At 36.2% G+C, this 19,122-nt stretch overlaps 2 protein-coding genes across 2 annotated transcripts; one reads left to right on the top strand and one right to left on the bottom strand.

Moving 5' to 3' along the window:
- Nucleotides 1-428: 428 nt before the first annotated feature.
- LOC122412613 (cyclin-dependent kinases regulatory subunit-like) lies at nucleotides 429-4,175 on the bottom strand. Its single transcript, XM_043422299.1, has 3 exons — nucleotides 3,912-4,175; nucleotides 2,794-2,921; nucleotides 429-2,326 (listed from the first exon to the last, which is right to left on the bottom strand). Exons 1-3 carry the CDS (start codon nucleotides 3,968-3,970, stop codon nucleotides 2,274-2,276), a joined length of 240 nt encoding a protein of 79 aa, XP_043278234.1. The 5' UTR covers nucleotides 3,971-4,175; the 3' UTR covers nucleotides 429-2,273.
- Nucleotides 4,176-4,486: 311 nt separating this feature from the next.
- On the top strand, nucleotides 4,487-18,922 carry cactin (cactin, spliceosome C complex subunit). The gene is given in 13 exon segments (XM_043421823.1): nucleotides 4,487-4,876; nucleotides 4,995-5,839; nucleotides 6,114-6,290; nucleotides 6,399-6,600; nucleotides 6,744-7,242; nucleotides 7,519-7,635; nucleotides 7,637-7,813; nucleotides 9,859-9,958; nucleotides 10,290-11,467; nucleotides 12,900-13,016; nucleotides 14,740-15,114; nucleotides 15,482-15,656; nucleotides 18,460-18,922. Coding segments are annotated over 13 exon segments (4,356 nt in total). The 5' UTR covers nucleotides 4,487-4,643; the 3' UTR covers nucleotides 18,621-18,922.
- The last annotated feature ends 200 nt before the right edge of the window (nucleotides 18,923-19,122 follow it).

Here is a 19,122-nt window from a genome sequence, read left to right as displayed (position 1 = left end):
AAACAAACCGTTGAAAACAAACGTCCGCTAATATTGAAAATAGTGAGACTGGATATCAGTTTCGCGAATTGATCACTTCATTTCGTTGATAAAATGCAAGGAATTTCTAACCTACAAAAAAAATGATTCTGTAGTAAACACGAAAAAAAATCGTTTTAAGACTTTTTGGACGTTCCGGTCGCGATCCAGGGTGTCAGTTCGTCACCGGGATCCAACTATGCCCGGTGACGGTCGTGCGGTTTTTTTCTTGTACGTCCTCGCATTACTTGAAATGGGACACCCTATAAATATATAGACACCAGCAGAACGGTTGAAGTTGATAAAACGTAAAAAAAAAGGAAAATAAAAAAACAAATATTTACGAGGGTTTTAGACAAGAAGTTTGGTTCGAGGCGATCTTTTCAGAATAAGTAACGAGATGAAGAAAATTATGAAATATTCGGAACCGAAAAATAGTGTATTTATTATTCGTTCTCGCGTAACAAAATGAACAATATATTTGTGATGTTGAATAAGCAGCGTGGCGAACATTAGAGTCGTTTGTCGTTCACGCGTACCAACTCTTTTTACGTTTTATAATTGTCGAGGCACGTTTTTTTCCATTGTTTAATCCTAAAGTTATTATTATAATAATAGAAGAACAATAATAACCCTAAATACTTGACGATAGAAAATAAAAGAAATTCGAGATACGAAAAGTAAAATCGTGTTTGGACTACGTACTAAAAAATTATGATTTTTTTGTACATATGCTTCGTTTATTGATTATCAAGGTAATCGGGAACTCGAAAGGGTTCCGAGAAAACGTAACTCGCGTCAGAGGAAATGTATATGTAAATGCATAAGCGCGTGCTAACGAAATCGTTGAAAAATCGAGTATTTTTAAGGGTCAAAGTTTCACAAAAACTTTTGAGCGAACCGAAGGTTTTCTCTTACGAATTGGATAAGACAGGTTTTCGTTGTTTTTTTTTTTTTTTTTTGGTAACGATAATGCGAACAGCAATGACAGAAGTCAATGACCTTGGACGTGTAAAATTCTTGATGAAATTCCATTAGATAAAAAAAACTACTAAATTTTCATCGATTTCTTTCTTCTTTATGACGATACGTTCGAAATTTAATAGCACACATACAGGTATTTTTCTTCCTCCTGCTCATTTTTACCGACGGTACAAATGTGGCGATCATATGAAACCTGGTAAATTTTCGTTCAGCGATGATAAAGGCTTAAAATAATGCGATCCACATTGAATATTTGAGGATTCGTGAATTCATTTACAGAAAATCGATGTCCCAATTTTTCGTATAAATTCAGGTTTTATTTGCGAAAAATAATGAAAATACGTTCTACGCTTCTAAAATTTTAAGTATTCCGCGGTTGAGTGGACGAACAACGATTTGGACAGTTTTTATGATTTAAGAATAAACGAAATTCGCGGTTTACAAAAATACACTGGTTTTTATAGATTACTAATAATTATAATTATATTAATAATAATACCACATTTCAAGGCCTCTCTGGTCCATTTCAATACGCGAAAGTATAACCTTTTTCTTTCTTTTCTCGTTCATACGTATCTTTCCAGTTTTTTGAGCCACAGTGACAAATAAAAGAGCAATTATTAACAACTAGGCACTTTATAGACATATGTACAGGATACTTCATTGACCTTAGGAGTTTAGAAAATCACGAGAGGGGGAGAGAGAGAGAGAGAGAGAGAGATACGATCTCTTTGTGTATTGTTTCGTAATAATAATAAAATCAAAACCGATTCGAACTCTTCAATAGTCAACGAGAATCAATTGCAGAACGCATTGTTCTATATTTTTGCATTTTCATCGATTAATTACGTTTGAAATCGAGAAAAAAGAGGAGGGTGGGGGAGGATGAAAATTTTACCGACAGTCCTTGTCGAAAATTGAAACGCTCGAATCTTTTGAAATTGGGTACTTTTTTGTTGTGGTTAATTTTTTTTACGATTTCTGTACTCGTGGATAGTGAGACAAGAAAGAACTATTTTAGGTTATTGTCAAAAGTCAAAAAAAAGCGAGGCTATCAAGCAGTTACGTCTGACCGAAAAATGAAACTGCTACGAACCGGAAACTTAATCCTATGAAAATACGTTTTTTTTGTTTTTTTTTCTTATTCAAATCAATTCAACGTTTTCTCCCATTTTTTTCGAGGTCACCCCTTCAGCTCTCCTCCAAAAATCCATGATTTACATCTCGAGCTCGGATCTTCTTTGATTTTAGTGATGAATCATCGATGCTGCTTATTCCGGTGGAGGCGAAGTGATTTTTCTCTTAAACAGGAGAATGTGCGGCTCTGAAAAGTAATTTCAAACCGTTATATGGTGAATTTTTCCTCAAAGTTGCTTACACCAAATGAACAAATAAATGTTTTTGAAAAAATAAATCTTGAAAAATTATCCACCGCTTAAGTTCAATATCTAAAACTTCAATACTTTGCTCTAATAAATGTATGACGAATAAAATCTTTTTTTTCTTATTAACGAAAATAGTCTCGCTTTATTCATCAAGTAACAATAAATTTTCATTTAAATACTTTTATTTCATTAAAAAATGTATCCATGAATGGATACATTTAATTCATCAATTGTTTGAGTCGTATTTAGTTAAAAATTGAAAAACAAAATTTATGCATCTAAGAAAATGAAAAAATCATATTTTACTTGAAAAGATACAGCAGGATTCTCTCAATGTTTGATAAAGTTTTTTTTTTCTAGTATTGAGTTATTTTCTCTAGTTGATTATGCAAAAGATAATATTTACCAGGCTGATGAGTCATGTAATGTATCCATCCCTGACTCTGTTGAACTCCGATACCTCTCCATTCTTGTTCAGACATCAGGTGAGTTTTTGGCACTCGCTTAGCCAATTCATGAGACAGGACGACGTGCCTGATAAAACAATTTTTCAATATTTATTCATTCACTTCTCATTTGTCTGATTCATCAAAATCTTGGCTGTTGTATATTGCTTATTGCTTCTAGCAATATTAATGCAAATATTTTTCTTTATGTTTTTTGCGTTTGAATAACTGATTGTTCAAAGAAAATTTTGCTGTCATTATCTCTGAAACTCCATAAACTGCAGATGTTACTTCAGAAATTGCATTTGGTATACAGTTTGTCATTGGAACTTTTAAAAATCTGCCGAGTCATTCAAACAGAAAGTATTGGTAATGTTTCATGCCATACCATTTTTCATTTGATCTGGTTTGGGTCAAAGTATACGTGGGAAAATGACTCGTGAAGTTTATAAAATATTATGGTTTACTTTTTTTCAACTCTTTCTAGATGGATATGCCCAGTTGAACGCAATAAAAACGGTGCGAGCTATTAACTTTGTGCAATGGAATACATAGCGATACGACTTCCATCACAAGGAAAAAAGTTTTCATAAGCTTATTAACCGTATAAATCTTAATCTTAAATTCTTAATCTCTTTAACAGATCTATTGTTCTCTCGAAGTTCTCTCAGAGTAATTAGGATTATTTTCAAAATACAACTCGTACGGTTTGCAGACTCAATCATTCCAGCAATAATAAAAAATTCAATTCTCCAAACGCCCGTGGTCATTTCGTTACGATATGAGTGGATTTCATGTTTGAAAATCGAAAAAAAGAAATTATGGGAAACCGGTCATTTAAATGGCCGTGCGTGAATGTGTGAAAGGACACAAAGGTTACGATCGGAACGACGCACCCGGATGATTGAACAAAAAACGATCCAAAACGCAATGTTCTCGTTGCTTACATTTTTTCATCATAATGATAAAAAATATAGAATTTTATAAAAGAAAAAAATATGAATGTGTTATAGGAAAGATTAGCGTTCTATCGATGACTCGGAGATCCGTTGAAATTTAAATTTACCGAAAAACCAACCTGTATTCGTATTTATCGTCGTAATATTTCTCCGAATAGTAGATACCGTTGTGCGACATCGTATCTCGCAACTGCAATTTATTTGAAATCACCAAACTGGGCGCCACTAATTAACACACTTTTGAATATAACGCAATATTTCAATTTGTCCGAACCAACGTCTTTACTGTTGGGATCGTTTTGGTGGAGTAAAAAAAGTGAACAACACTTTTTCGCGTGTATGATGGCGCGTGTATACTGTATATTGGGATCTGTCGAGAATTTGAAAGCCTAACGGATGTAGTCACGTGCGTAGAGTGGGGATAACTGGAAATCAAGTGACCAACCGTGAAGCGTCAATTTCAAATATTTACACTTTTATCTGCAACAATATCAATAAATTTTGAAAAATAAAAGACAAATAATTCGAGAAAACTATAATAAAGTAACTAGTTATAGAAAATAATCGTTTTTTTCAAGATTTTGCTACGTGCCTTGTTTGATAAACAGCCGTTTGACTAACTCAAACCGGAAACAGCTGTTTTTAGCATCCAGCATCCAGCATGGCACTCATCATGGCAGTTGCGTCTTGCTTCTTGCGTCTAGTGTCTAGTTCCGACAAGTTCGCAAGTCGCAAGGGTCGCTCGAGTCGATTAAGCCTTTACAAAATTGTAGGTTAAGTTGCAACGTATATTTACGTTTCACCAATTCTGATAATTTTAGTACTTTTAATTAATTTGACGTTTAAAAATAATGGAAAGACATTCGCGAAGAGATGATTACGACAAATCGCGTGCTAAAGATCGACACAATAGTCGAAATAAGGATAGCTCGATCCACCGAAAATACGATGGGGAATCTAGCAGTTCCAGAACGAAAAGTAAAGATACCAAAAAATCAAAACACTCAAAGAAAAAGGCCAAGCGAAAGGATGCCTCAAAGTCACCGGTGCGAAAAAAATCTTCGAAACAAAAGAAACGTAAAAGGTAAGTTCTACGGAAGTAACAAACGTATATAAATATATATACAAGCAATAACGATGTAACAGTTGGTAGAAATACGTAAAAGTTCACAAAGCTGATTATTGAAATTTTCTCCCTTAAGTCGCAGATCATCGTCGTCTTCTTCTTCCTCTTCTGCCGATTCAACATCCTCGGAATCTTCTACTTCTTCCTCAAACTCTGTAAAGTTATTGGAAAAGCTGCAGAAACAGCGCCAAAAACAGGCAGAAGATCGTCGTCGTCAGAAAGAATTATTGAAAGCAACAGAGACACCGGAGGAAAAAAGGTTACGTCGTTTAAAAAAGAAAGAGGCAAAGGAGCGTAAAAGGAAAGAGCGGATGGGATGGGACAATGATTATCTTCATTATACGAATACAGACAATCCATTTGGCGATGGGAATCTCTTATCAACGTTCGTCTGGTCAAAAAAATTGGAAAAAGAAGGTTTGTTGGGTGTGAGCAGAGAAGAACTGGAAAGTCGAAATCGTTACAAACAGGAGGAGAATCGAAGAGAACTGGAAAAAGTGAAGAAAAGGCGACAAGAACGAGAACTGGAGAGACAGCAAAGGGAGGAAGAAATGACCATGTTACAGCGTGGAAAAGAAGCCGCTCAATTGGAGCAATGGTCTAGACAAGAGGATCAATTTCATTTGGAGCAAGCAAGATTGAGATCAAGAATACGAATACAGGATGGTAGAGCCAAACCCATTGATCTTCTCGCTAAATACATTAGCGCGGAAGAAGAAGTGGATGCTGTTGAAATGCACGAACCTTACACTTATCTTCGTGGCTTGAACGTCAAGGATCTTGAAGATCTCATTGAAGATATCAATGTCTATAAGGAATTGGAGCGTGGCAAAAATCTTGATTATTGGAATGATATCACTGTTATCGTTGAAGACGAGTTGCACAAACTAAGAAAGTTGGAAAGATCCGAGTATGAAGTTGGTAAGGAATGAAATTGGAATTACTGTTTGCTTAGAGAATTCAATAGTTGTATTTAACTGATGTTTTTAAGAATATAATAGTTTATGTTTGACATTGAAATGCGCATCTTCAAAAAAAAACAGATTTTGACCCTGAATATTCTTACTTTTTCAATTTACTTGTATTTTTTTTGCTTGTTATGGAAAAAGTAAAAAATACTTCGATTAACTTTTCGGTTTTCATGATGCATTTTGGTTAAAGATCAAAAAATAAATGTATTTGTTTTCTTGTTCAGCTGTTGGTCGTCGGGAGGGAATCCACGAATCCGTAGCCAAAGATGTTACAGCAGTATTTAAGGGCAAAACTGCAGCCCAGTTGGAAGCTCTTCAATTACAAATAGAAACGAAAATATCTGGCAAATTGGAACGGGTGGATATCGGATATTGGGAGAGTTTACTTTCTCAATTGAAAGGTATATTTTTATATTTGATTGTCATTTCTTACGGAATACCTCCAACGTTAGTTAATACATTTTCGTTCAAATGTTATTAACAACATTTTCACTCCCAACATTAAACAGCTCACATGGCAAGGGCTCGATTAAGAGACAGACATCAGGAGAATTTGCGTAAAAAACTGGAAGTTTTGATTGCTGAGCAAGGAGTAGCAAGGAGTGAGAGCGAAGCTGATGGATCCGACGCTACAAGCGAAAAAGAAACTAAAACGAATGAAGCAAGTACGAGTAGTGCGGTGCGCGAAAAGGCAGATGACAGCGATTCCAAGTAAGTCCCTGAATAATATTTGCAATTACAAAATTAGATTCGACCAATTTGAGATCCGATCGATTACGATTTCAACTGGGGAATGAGTACATCCGTAATAAATAAAAAATCACTGAGCAAAACGTAATCTTTCGATTTTTCAGTGAGGAGGATGAAGGTTCGAATGTGGCGGACGAAATGATATCGGAATCTTGTCGAGCATACGAATCCGGTGGTTATTCGCCAAAATACATGACTCAGTCACAACTTGAGCCCGGAACAATCGTGACTCTTGACGAGGACGATGCGCGCCGGTTGGAGTACGCGCGAGTTCAAGTTCTTCGTACAGGTGGAAAAGTCCAGAGTATTATGAGCGCCGAGGAACAAGCGATGGATCGTGAAGCTCGAAAAAATATGAGCTCCGACGAGGCTCAATTTAGCGTCGAATCATCGTTGGAAGCACAAATTTACTTGTGGTCCGACAAATACAGACCGCGCAAACCGCGATACTTCAATCGTGTACACACTGGCTTCGAGTGGAACAAATACAATCAAACTCATTACGACATGGATAATCCACCACCGAAAATCGTTCAAGGCTACAAATTTAACATATTTTATCCTGATCTCATCGACAAAAGCACAACGCCTGAGTATTTTTTGGTAAGAAGTTTGCTTTGTACTTTTTCTTTTCTCCTCGACGACCCCACTTTTTCATAATCTTGTCGATCCTTTTGATAATGTGCATGAGCCAAGTTATCATTACTCATTCGATTTTGTGATCAATCCATTCATAAATTATTCTGATCAATTATACTATGAGTGTATCCAAGTCGAAGTCGAACCTTTTTTCAAAATGTTCCTCGTTGATCCAAATAAGCTTTTGCTCGATCCTGATGGACTGAAACTAATGAATTCTCGTTTCAACCGAATATTTAGACTCCCTGTGCAGACAACAAGGACTTTGCGAATCTCCGTTTCCACGCTGGCCCCCCTTACGAAGACATTGCCTTCAAAATCGTCAACCGGGAATGGGAGTACTCCTACAAACGAGGATTCAGGTGCCAATTTCACAACAACATATTTCAGTTATGGTTTCACTTCAAGAGATATCGCTATCGAAGATAAGAGCCAAACAGGCTTTACATTTTTGTACATACTACCTGCAACATGTATAACGACACGAATATACCATTTTTTTTCTTCCACTGCGAAATCCTCGAGAGAATACTATTAACATTCGTTGTTTACAAGTTTCGTTCAAGCGTGACGCTGGCTGAGGGAAAAAGTTGCGCATGAACCGAGATTATTCGTTTTAAGCAACACTTGTGAAATCGTACCCACATCATCTAAGGCTCAACGCGGCAAGCAATTAGACCTCGTTACATAAATAAGCTCATTATCGAGAAGCATACATGAGAATTATTGTTCAGCGATGACGAAATTGCTATCTTCGTACTTTCAGTGCACTCATTGAAATAAGATATCGACAAACTAATATTCCCAATCAATTGCTCGCGGCGTAAAATGCATCTTTTCACTCTTTTTTGCCCTCGAGGCACTCGGAATTTAATAACTAAGAATGCAGACGTTTTCGCAGACGAGCATCAAGAGCAACATGACAATTTTTCCAGTGCGATTTCTTTGCTCTGGCTCGATATTTTTTTCATTATATTGGCCTCAGCTCCAAATCACAAAAAATTATTTATCCAAAACTGATGGAATGATGCGAAAGGGATTTAATTGGCTGATTCATGTCATGGATTTGGAGAATCATCGTGAGAAAAAGCTGAATCGAATCAACAGAAAAGTTTTTGAAAAAATATCCAATTTGAGGAGTCACTATGAAAAAAGAAAATCTTTTTTTTCAAAATTTCGAAAATGATTATCAGTTTGAACTATTTTTGTTATTGAATTCATTTCACCAGCAGAAAAAATGAATTTTCAGAACGATTATTAATATTCATGTTTTATCTTTATTTTGAACGGTTCTTCATGGCTGCTTATTTCATTTTTGCATATCTCGGGTCAAGCTCGTCGTCAGAAACGATGACGCATTAGTGGAGGGATATGGACGAGCATGCACCATAAAAGAATGGAAACTCAACCACGAGACCCTAATATTTATGTTACTGTAGAGTACAGTTGGATCGATTTTTTCTGTCCACCTGATTCTCACACGATCGACCACAGGGTGAAAGCGAAGCAGGTACGAGACTTTTCATGCTGAATTGTTTTTTTTCTGTTTCTCTCATCCTCATCACTTTCTCCAATTTGTTCAATGACGATTCAATTTTATTCAATACTTGTCGCTCTCTATCAACGGAAAAGAGTGGAAAAACACTATTTCGAAAAAATCTAACGAAATAGGAATTTAATTAAAAAAATTGATAAACAAGATTCTTGGAAAAAAGGAAAAGCAAATCGACCTCATGAGATTTTTGATTTTTCGCACTTATTTTCCTCGGAACTCTCGTGTTGAACGAGAAAAAGAATTTTTTAACAGTTCCAGGTCCATTTGGTGTGAAATGTCTCGTAGATGAGTGAAGTTGCTGGCGTAGTAAACGTAGTAGAGTAGTTTGTATGTCTACCACGAGAAAAGGGAGCCAATGACAAGGTAAACTCAAGTGACGAGCTCAGTGTGCTCTGTAACGCGCTTCGTGTTACTTCGCGGACACAAATTTCCATCCAAATTTACCTCGTGCATCCCAAAAATCAAATTATTTTTTGTCAATTTCAGCTGGGAAAAGAAAAGAAAAAATTTCGGTGATCTCCGATGATTTTTGCAGTGACGTTTCGCTTTTTTCACTCCAATCGAACTTTTGACTCAAATGTCAAATATGACAGATGTGTGCGATTAAACGATTCGTCAACTCTTTCAAAATCCACTCAATTAATTGGCCGTTTCAAAAAATCTAGAAAGTGAAAAGAACTTCTTTTTTGGTGCACGTTCCATCATCGAGACAAAATGTTTAATTTTTTGTTCAATTTACTGTGAAACAAAAAATCCTGGTTTCTTTCGCCACGTAATGAAAACTACTAAATCGTAAAGCACTGGTTTTGTAACGTATTCTTGGTGGATCGACAATCTAGACAGCTTTCTGTTATGGAATGATTCCGAAAAAATTGAAAAACTGATTTTTCGAGTTCCATTTATTTTTCAAAATTCGGAAATACTACTTTACCAAAATATTTCGACCACGTGGAAAATCACGAGTTAGCATATCGATGGATTATACAAATCTTACGATTTCATCGATGCTTCAATATTCGGGATAAGTATTTTCTATCTTCATCATGAAGTGGAAAAAGGTTGCTGCTGAATTTCTTCCCGAGAAGACATTTCTCATCATTAAGGACGACCTCGAATCGCTCGCAGGTAAAGACTAATTCGTTTTAATACAACGTAATTAACCTACGTAACAAATTAAATTGGAACGAATCATGTTTGCGTTTGAACATTTTTCTACAATCATACTTCATCAATTTTTAACGAATTGGAAATGAACAAATAATTTGGCTTGCATTGAAATATTAGATATTGTGTCTGCACATTTGATGAGCAACTCTAATTTTTTTTGGACACTTGCATTTCATCGATTTTTCACCACAGATTTCTGGAGGCCCAATTTTGATTTCGTTCCATCTATCCATAACCGTGAAAACTAATTTTAATGTGTGTGTTTATTTTTTATTTTATTGATTAATAGCCAAGGAAATATCGTCACGTAGAATAAAACCAAAATCGGCGTTGGACACGGGGACCTGGCCACCAAAATTTAAAAACAATCGTCATCACAATCGGAATTACAGCCAAAATCACAGTCGTTCATCGGGCAATGGGGAACGTCCGAAAACAGCGAACCTGGAGAGGCCAAGTGTACTGAATCCCAGGTTGTTAAACAAGTTGGATATGTCACTGGTGAGGAAGGAATTGTTGTGTGATTCGATGACGCGAATTCACCAGAGTGTGAAAGGTCGAGTGGGTGGGGGAACAACGAGGAATACGACGAGCGGTAGTTCAAGGCGTCGTCAGAGTGTTCCGATCGGTGAAAAGTCTTGTTCGTTTCCTTCTGGTTTGCCAAGGAAGAGGATATCGAATTTGTTTTACGACGACGATCAGGATTCGAGGACAACGTCGTTGCCAATCGTCATAACGATTGGTACGAAGAAAGTCTCGAGTTTCGAGCAGTTGCACGAGCCTGGTAGAGGCATTGAGATTTCTTCGGATTCGTCAATCATGAAAAAACAATCGTCGTTGTCGAGCAGTCGTCGTCAGATTATTTCGAGCGGTGAATCCACCGAGAGCTTTTCTAAGAAACGAATCTCGGAGGGAAAACGTCTCGACGACAACAACAACAAAAACAACGCTGCGGGCAACAATAACAACGCAGTCAAAATAATATCTCCACTTTCAAGCGTGAAGAAAAATAAGGCTTCGAAAATCGCAGTTTCCACTGAAATTGAAGTTTTCACAGGAGCCTCCACCAAGAGTGCTCCGGAGCCTTGTAAGACTTGTGGCCGACCCGATCAACCCGAGCGTTTTCACAGCCATCCCAAAAGCTCTGGGGTTGTTTTGAAAAAAGATAAGGATTCGGGGGCTACCGGAAAAGCCAAAATTCCTGTTCCAAAAACTATTCAAAAACCTGTCGCTCTCAACTTTCGGAGCGAGAAGTCCAAGCGAACCAAATCTCAGGAAGAAAAACAAATTCCGTCGCCCAAAGGAGAAAACTCGAAAAATACATCGCCACGGGATCAAAAAGCCGAGAAGAATCAAGTCGTTCGAATGGGTTCTTCGAGAAAAGGACCGAGGACCGTCACTTGTTATATTTGTGCTCGAGAATTCGGAACTGCCAGCTTCCCTATTCACGAACCAAAATGCATGCAAGTACGTTTGAAGTTCGCCATTTTTAAGGCACTTTCATTTCCAATATCCATCAATTGCAAATTTACACCCTCAATTAATATTATTTACCTCGACAATGTTCCACTGAAAAATCTTCGTCGATCAAATTCTTTTCAGTTCTCCCATCAAATTCCAAAACTAATTCGCTTTTTTTTCAATTTTTGAGCTTTCATTGTCAAAAAAAATTCAATAAAAATATTCCAAAGAGGCTCCACTCAAAATTCAATTCGTTGGATATTTTTCGGACAATAATTGGATGCTTTTCGGTGTGATTTTCCTCGAAAATCGATGCTCAACAATTCTCAAAATTGTTGAATTTTTTCACATTGCTATTCGAATCTCTTCATATTAATATAAAAACTCATAAAAACAACAACGAAAAATCAAGAAACTGCGAAATATTTCGAGACCTTCGTTTGATAATTTTGTTTCTCTTCCAGCTTAATGCGATTCACGAGATTGAGTACCGAAATTACTTTGTTATTTTGAATCGATGATCCGTGAAGCAGATGTTATGACTGTCCTCCGACTGAAATTTCCCCTTTGTCTATTCATTGTGATACTCTGCAATGCTCCGTTGCTTGACCATGAGTCATACGTTCGAATATAACGATTGCGCGAATCGAAAGCACGCCCATAAAAGATGACATGAAAAGAGACCGAATCGGAAGGATGTTAAACTGAAATTTGACATTCAATTGACTTTTTTTTATCATTTTCACAATTCATGAAAATTTGAGGATCGATGAATGGAAAAAATTGTAACGAATGTTTCAACGCATCGTGTGTCCTTTGTAATTTTTATTGAATACTGGAATCGATATTAGATAGATACGTGTACACGAGCAAGATGAGTGTGTGTCTGACCTCGACTTTGACTCGTTTATACCGGTCACCTACGCTTGTGCATATAATCTGATCAATATCGCCTCCCCCCTCGTGTCACGATGATATCTCGATTACACGCTTCCTTTTTACGTTTCCATCGTGACAATCCGTTATGAATCGTTGATACTAAGCGAGGGGGGACCGAAGATACGAAAGGATATTCTCGAGTTTTTCATTCAGTTCTAACAGCAGTTTTTATTAGACTTAATACTGTGTATAAAATAATAATTTAGGGCTCTGGAACGTCGTGAATCGATTGATTGCGATCAAAAGCTAAACTGAAATTTAGTAGCCTTAATACTGGTTTCACGTTTCATTAGCTTCAATGACTTTTCTGTTTGTTTCCTTCCAATAATTGCTTAGGAGAGAGTAGAAAGTTTTGTTCTTGGATGTTGTTAAAGTTATTCGACCGAATATTAATTCAGGTTGATGGTTTAATGATGATTTAATTGGTGTTAATATTAATTGTGAAAATTTGTATTTGAAATATGTTGTTACGACCATTTCATTCGAATTATACTTTCAGAAATGGGAAAGGGAGAACAATGCGTTGCCTGCCTCGCAGAGGCGTCCAGTTCCCCAAAGGCCAATCGTACCGGTAGATCATTACGATTGGAACAATGCAGCCTGGGAACAGAGTCAGGTAATAATTAATGGAGTTTCATATTTCTGTAAAGCTGCCATGGTGGTAGAGATCGATAAAAAGGGTATGAAGAATAGCTAAAGTTGTTATTTTCTGAAACTATGCGTCATTCAATTATTTTTTAATTTCCAAGTAACTTCGGATAAGCCAACAAGATTGTGGAATTTGCACGATCGTTTCCGGAGATAATATTTTTTAAAAATACACGAACGATCAACTTCACCGTCTAAAATCGATAAAATTCGCATTCCATGTCTCTTGAATCGTGTGTAATCCCACAAAGTGTACCACGCAGTAATCAGGCTGCAGTTTGCATAATTATGCATATATGCACCTGGATGCAATATGAATTTGTTATCGTGTTTAATCGAGGCGAGTAAGGAGCATTAGCCCAGATTGAATATATGCGATTTCGTCGTCCATTGACTTCCTTACATACATTTTCTTCTACAATTTGCATTATGATGGAAAATTACGCACATTGCACAAAGTCTTATTATATTTGGATATTATTTTAATAGTGATTTATTCACTTTGAATCGGCTTCAGTGTAAAATTAAGATTTATTCATAGATCGATACTTCGAGCTACGAGATTTCAATGTAATTTGGTTAGTATTTACATTAATACCTTCTGCCTGTAATTGTTTCAAATCATTTTTCGATTTTCATATCGATATAAATGGATTCGCGTGTTCAGGAGGAGCAAAAGTAAAGAAAAAAAAAAACGATTTTCTTCGTAAAAACTGTTTAAGCATTGTTATAAAATCGTACGAACTGAAAAAGCTGAATTCGCAGTCGTAGCATGTAAAACGTCTCATGACATTGTAGATTTTTCCTAATTTCAAAGAATTTCGCATCCCCCTTTCAAAATTAATCATTTTCGATGAATTCTTAAAGAATAATTTGGAACGATTTTTGGCAGAAGGAACTTTCGTGAATATTATCCAAAATTCAAAGTATTTATTTATCCTCTGAATAAAAAAAATAAAAGTTTATCGTCGTCACAGAAACGAAGTCAAAGAATTAGGGGACTGATTCTCAAGGATTAAAATGTCTGCCAACAGTCTAGACACTGACACACTTATTCGAGCTCGAACAAATTGCTGGAAGCACTCGTAACTCCGCAAGAAATCTAGAGATAACAGAAAGGAACTACTCCACCGGAATTCGCACATAATTTTTTCCTCCTCAAGCCCTTTTATTCGTTAGAAGATGAAAAGAATCAGCTCGCATCAAATAGTACGATATGAGTCTCGACTTGAGCCCTTCTTATTTACCTTCTTTCAAGACTTTAACTGAAAGTCGCGTATACGTTCACGTAATCGATATGGAAATATAGCACAGGGACTTTTATCATGTACATCTCAACGATTTGTGCTTTACGACGTAAATAAAGTATTTTTCACCAATGCCAAATCGTTTAAATGTATAGAAACAAGAGCATCGTGTCCCTAAACTCGTTACTATTTCATAGTGCAATCCCAACGTTTTCTCACCCTCGGGAAAATGCTTGGTGCAACATTGTTTTGAGTAAACATTCGTTGAAATAAAGTTGTTTTATTTTTTATTTTTTTTATTACAAATTGGATACGTGTGGTTTCGTTAGATTGAGGAATCAAAAAGTCTGAGCAAGAATCGTTCAAATGTAATGAGGTTCAATTCGTATTTTCGTCATATTTTTTGGAAAATTAACCAAAAAAAATGTTTGTTTTCATTTTCAGGCACAGTTGGTCCCCTGCTGGAAATGCGGCAGAACATTTTTACCCGAAAGACTAGAGGTCCACGAGAGAAGTTGCAAATGTTCCAGGAAATTAGGTTCATCGGGAAGTTCACCAACGGCCGTCGAGAAAAGTGTGGAAAAAATGGATGATTTAACTTTACGCACTGTTGCCGCTCGAGGAACGGTATTGTGCCAAATTTGTGGACGAAATTTTGGTACCCGAAGCATCAAAATACACGAGCCACAGTGCATGAAAAAATTCCAAGCCGAAAACGAATCTCTCCCGTTGAACCAACGCAGGAAAATACCTCCGAGAATCGAAAGATCCGCTGATTCCACCAGTCGAGATCGTCTCTCACCAACCAACCCGATGAGGGTGAGTCGACGTGCCAGGAGATTCAAAAATCACTCATAATTCATCACTGCATTCGTCATGTTTGTACAATAAGTAAAAAAAAACTTCATGATCTTCTTACTCTCATTGAAACGTTTACGGAATTGCGTATTCAGGATCAATTTGACGGAAGCAAATTGCATGGAATACTGAAATAAGTAGTTGATTTTTTTTCTACCAAATAAAGAAGAAAATATTTAAACCAGTTTACACAATTGGTTATTTGCAACGGATTGTTTCGCATCATAAGAATGATCACAATAAAATTTGAATAAAATAAGCCGTTCATGTTCATTCATTTTCCAAAAATGCGAATATTTTTTTTACACTTTTTTCCATTTAATTTTAGCTTTTGCCACCTCAGAAGCCAACATCGACTTGTTACATTTGCGGACGTGACTTTGGCTCGGCGAGTATCGAAATTCACGAGCCTCAGTGCCTGCGAAAGTGGCAAAATGAAAATTCGAAATTGCCGTTACATCAGCAGAGGGATGAGCCTCAAAAACCCGAAATCATTTACACGAGTGAGCAATTTCCACGATTTAAAATTTTTTTCAAATAACGATAATACGCGAGTGTTTTTTTCCCGTCAAAAACGGAAACGTCAATTCGATCGATTCTTCGAACGCCGGCGCGACACGCGATGCGAAAATTCTTTCATGATTTTCCACCGATAAACACGTTTACGTTGCCCATTCGAGACAATCACTTTGAAAAACAATTTATTTGTTTACTCTCCTAACGCTTTGTTTACTTTTTTCTTTCGGGATACATTTTTAGAAAAAGACCAGACAATTTTTTGAACTATTTCTCAAGCAATTTTCTTGAAAATCATTAAATTTTACTGCTTTTTACAAAATTAAGAAATGATACATTATTATTATGAAACGACAGAATGAAATCGGGCCTCATTGCTTTGGGGTCAAATTTTTTTCTTCAATTATTAGTCGGCCCCTTTTTGTATCCTCGTCAAATAATTCATTCGAATAGTCATCGTTTTTTCACGATACATCGATCACTATGAACCAAATTGAGAGAAAGTTTCGTAGAGAAAGGCGTTTAATAACGCACCGAAAGCACAGAACGCCATAAACTATTCATACAGTGACTTTTTCGAGCTGAAAAGGAGCCCATCGTGACCACCAAGGGTCAACGCTCTTTTCTACTCGCTCCCTTCTTTCTCACTCTCCTGGCAATCGATTTGCCCGAAAGCTTAACTTTACCAGACTGACCACAACCCTTTCCCCGAATAATAAGAGCAAAAGTCCACGAAGAAATTTATTCTTCAATCTTTTTACAAGCTGGGGCTAAAGATTGAAGATTGTGAAATTCAGACCCACTTTATACTTGTTTTAACGACCCCATTTTACTCCCAAGGAATTATTAGCTCCTCAATCTTCTAAACTTTTATTATTAGAACATTTTTATAGTTCACTTCACAATAATCAATAAAAATATGTCTTTTCAGTCGAAGAATTTCTCATAAAAATCATTTATTTGCCAAAATTTTTGATCAATTTCGAGGATCAATGATCTGAAAAGTGGAACATCGTTGAACCGTTTGACGGATTTTGTCAGCAAAACTTCATAGTCGTCCAAATATTCTCAGATATTCGAAAAATCGTTGATAAAATACCTCAAATTAAATTTTAAGCAATCGAAATTCTTTCATCGTTCATCGAAATATGAAATTATTATTTGACATTTTCATAGCTGGAAAAAGAGTACTGACTTGGCACAATGATTGACCGTTCAAATGAAAATGATAATAAGTAGAAAAGTCATAATGAGAGTGCTGTTGATAAAAGTCAATAAAAAAATCAAACAAATAAGATTATTGTTGAATTTTGAAAAGCTGAGGTTCGTTTTCTTGGAAAGTTCCGGAAGTGGGGACAAAAAATCCTTAACATTAGGTTTTGACGAGCGCAAGCTTATACACGTAACATGCATAAAAGCTCTCGCGTGTCATCAGGTGCACACACATTATTATTGATCGTGTTAAGACCACACGAGATTGTGACCATTTGTTTTTCCTTTTCTGTGAAATTTATTCCAATATAAAAAGCTGCACGTGCTTATTTCCTTTTGTTTTAGTTTAAAATATGAATTCAGACACGTTTGGAAGAAAATTTATGTTTGAAGAAAAAAAATGATTTAATTTTGCAATCATGTTATGAATTTTCCGGAGAAGGCTGCATCGCGTTGTGGGCACCAATCGAGTATTTTTAAGCTTCGTGGGAGAGCGCCATAAATACACTTTGTTCTGCATTATGCATGCACGACAAGGAGTATTTGAGTAGAGTGAAAGAAAGGTCATCCATCGTCGTACTTTTTGTTTCAACTTCCTTCACAATCGTAAAGTGTACATTTTATTTACAATCGATTACCACTTTTCGAAACTTTACCGAGAAGATGTTTCCTGTTTTCCTGACTCTTGACATTCAGAACAAATTTAATTGTATCGTGATTGATCACTTTAATTCTGTTCCGAATCGACGGTTCTATTATTAAAAAAAAACGATTTTCAAAATGCTTGCACGTACACACGAAATTTATCTTTCGTTTATTCAACTATTTACGTGAACGTGAAAATGCAGCTACGGTTGAAAAAATGATCAAACCCTTAACAAAATTTGCAACTTTGAGGCTGTCTCTTATAACCCAAAATAAATTTGTTTTTTATTTTACAAAATTTCGGCCAGGGTCAAGAATAGCGAGAAAATCGATCGGTAGATATGGCATTTACATACGCATGCACGATACGCCCATTAACGTCGACCGCGTATAGCAAACCTCTATTTATTAAGAAGAAAATTTCGTTGCGTGGGTGTCGTAAAGGGAAAAGGTCTTGGACTATTTTTAGACAGACAAAGCGTGAAGCGATATTTATTGTCTATTTCTACTCGATCATTAAATCGACTATTTTTATGCTACATATGCAAACATCAAGAGTACGAAAAATTATAATTTCATGTCAAGGAAGTGAACCAGAAAAAAAGAAAACATGGCAAAAGCGATCTTATTTTTGTTCAAAATACTGTTGAAGCAAAAGATTCATTTGAAGAAACATTCAGCATCTTTTTCTTCCATTTTTTGGTGCTCGGCAGTTCTTTGCTTTTTCACTTCATATTTAATGTGTCCCAGTTCTAGGGCTTGGAGATTTACATATTTTTGAATCATTGATTTTTCGTCGCAGTTAGACATTCTAGCAGGTCTAACTGCAAGGTCTGGTTTTTGGAAAGAAAATTGCTCAATCAAACGTGTTTTTGATTAATAAATGGCAATTTATCAAAGTCATTGGAAATATTTATATCGTTATTTCTACAGGTGAGAGTTTGGTTGGTAGTCCCATGGTGGATTGGGCAGCGACGAGCGAGGCCCGATGGAAATCACACCTTGGTCAACTAGTGCCTTGTAAGCATTGCAAAAGGACGTTCAACCCAGATCGTGTCGGCATACACGAGCGAAGTTGCAAAGGAATACATTGAAAGAACTACAAATTTCATTTGAAAGAATTGTTTTGACAAATTTTTGTGCTGCTTTTTTTTTAACACAGAATACAAAAACTGTTTATACGGAGTTTACATTTTGTGCGGAGACTCAAAGGAGCTGGAATGGGAAATTTAAAACACTCACAGTAGAAATATTCCAAATTAATGAAAAAAAAAACAATGTAAGCTGATGATTTTAAGGCTATACATTTAAAACTGTACAGTGCACTGTCATGATTAATTTTAGTGAAAGTATTTTCATTGTAACGCAGGATAAAGATGAAATTTATTTATGGATAAAAATTTAGTTTTCTTTCTAAGTAATAAGGATACCAAAGCACTCAACCCTCATTTCAATGTTGATGGTCTTAAATGCTTGACAGAATCAACAGCGACAGGAAATAGACTTGGTTATTTTTTTCAATATTGATGATTGATCAGTTAAAAAAACTGGCAAACGACTATCGGTTGGGATCTAATATCATTGGCTACGACTTAT

Source organism: Venturia canescens, chromosome 6 (assembly GCF_019457755.1).
Source record: "Venturia canescens isolate UGA chromosome 6, ASM1945775v1, whole genome shotgun sequence".
In the NCBI taxonomy this organism is placed as follows: Eukaryota; Metazoa; Arthropoda; class Insecta; order Hymenoptera; family Ichneumonidae; genus Venturia; species Venturia canescens.
The sequence above is the reverse complement of the archived record's forward strand: the minus strand, read 5'-3'. Positions and strand labels throughout refer to the sequence as shown.

Excerpts from the sequence above, each read along its gene's own strand:
- LOC122412613 (XM_043422299.1), bottom strand. The coding sequence starts at position 3,970 with ATGTCGCACAACGGTATCTACTATTCGGAGAAATATTACGACGATAAA. Across the intron at positions 2,922-3,911 it reads GACGATAAATACGAATACAG|GCACGTCGTCCTGTCTCATG; the intron begins GTTGGTTTTTCG and ends TTGTTTTATCAG. Across the intron at positions 2,327-2,793 it reads TTACATGACTCATCAGCCTG|AGCCGCACATTCTCCTGTTT; the intron begins GTAAATATTATC and ends ATTACTTTTCAG.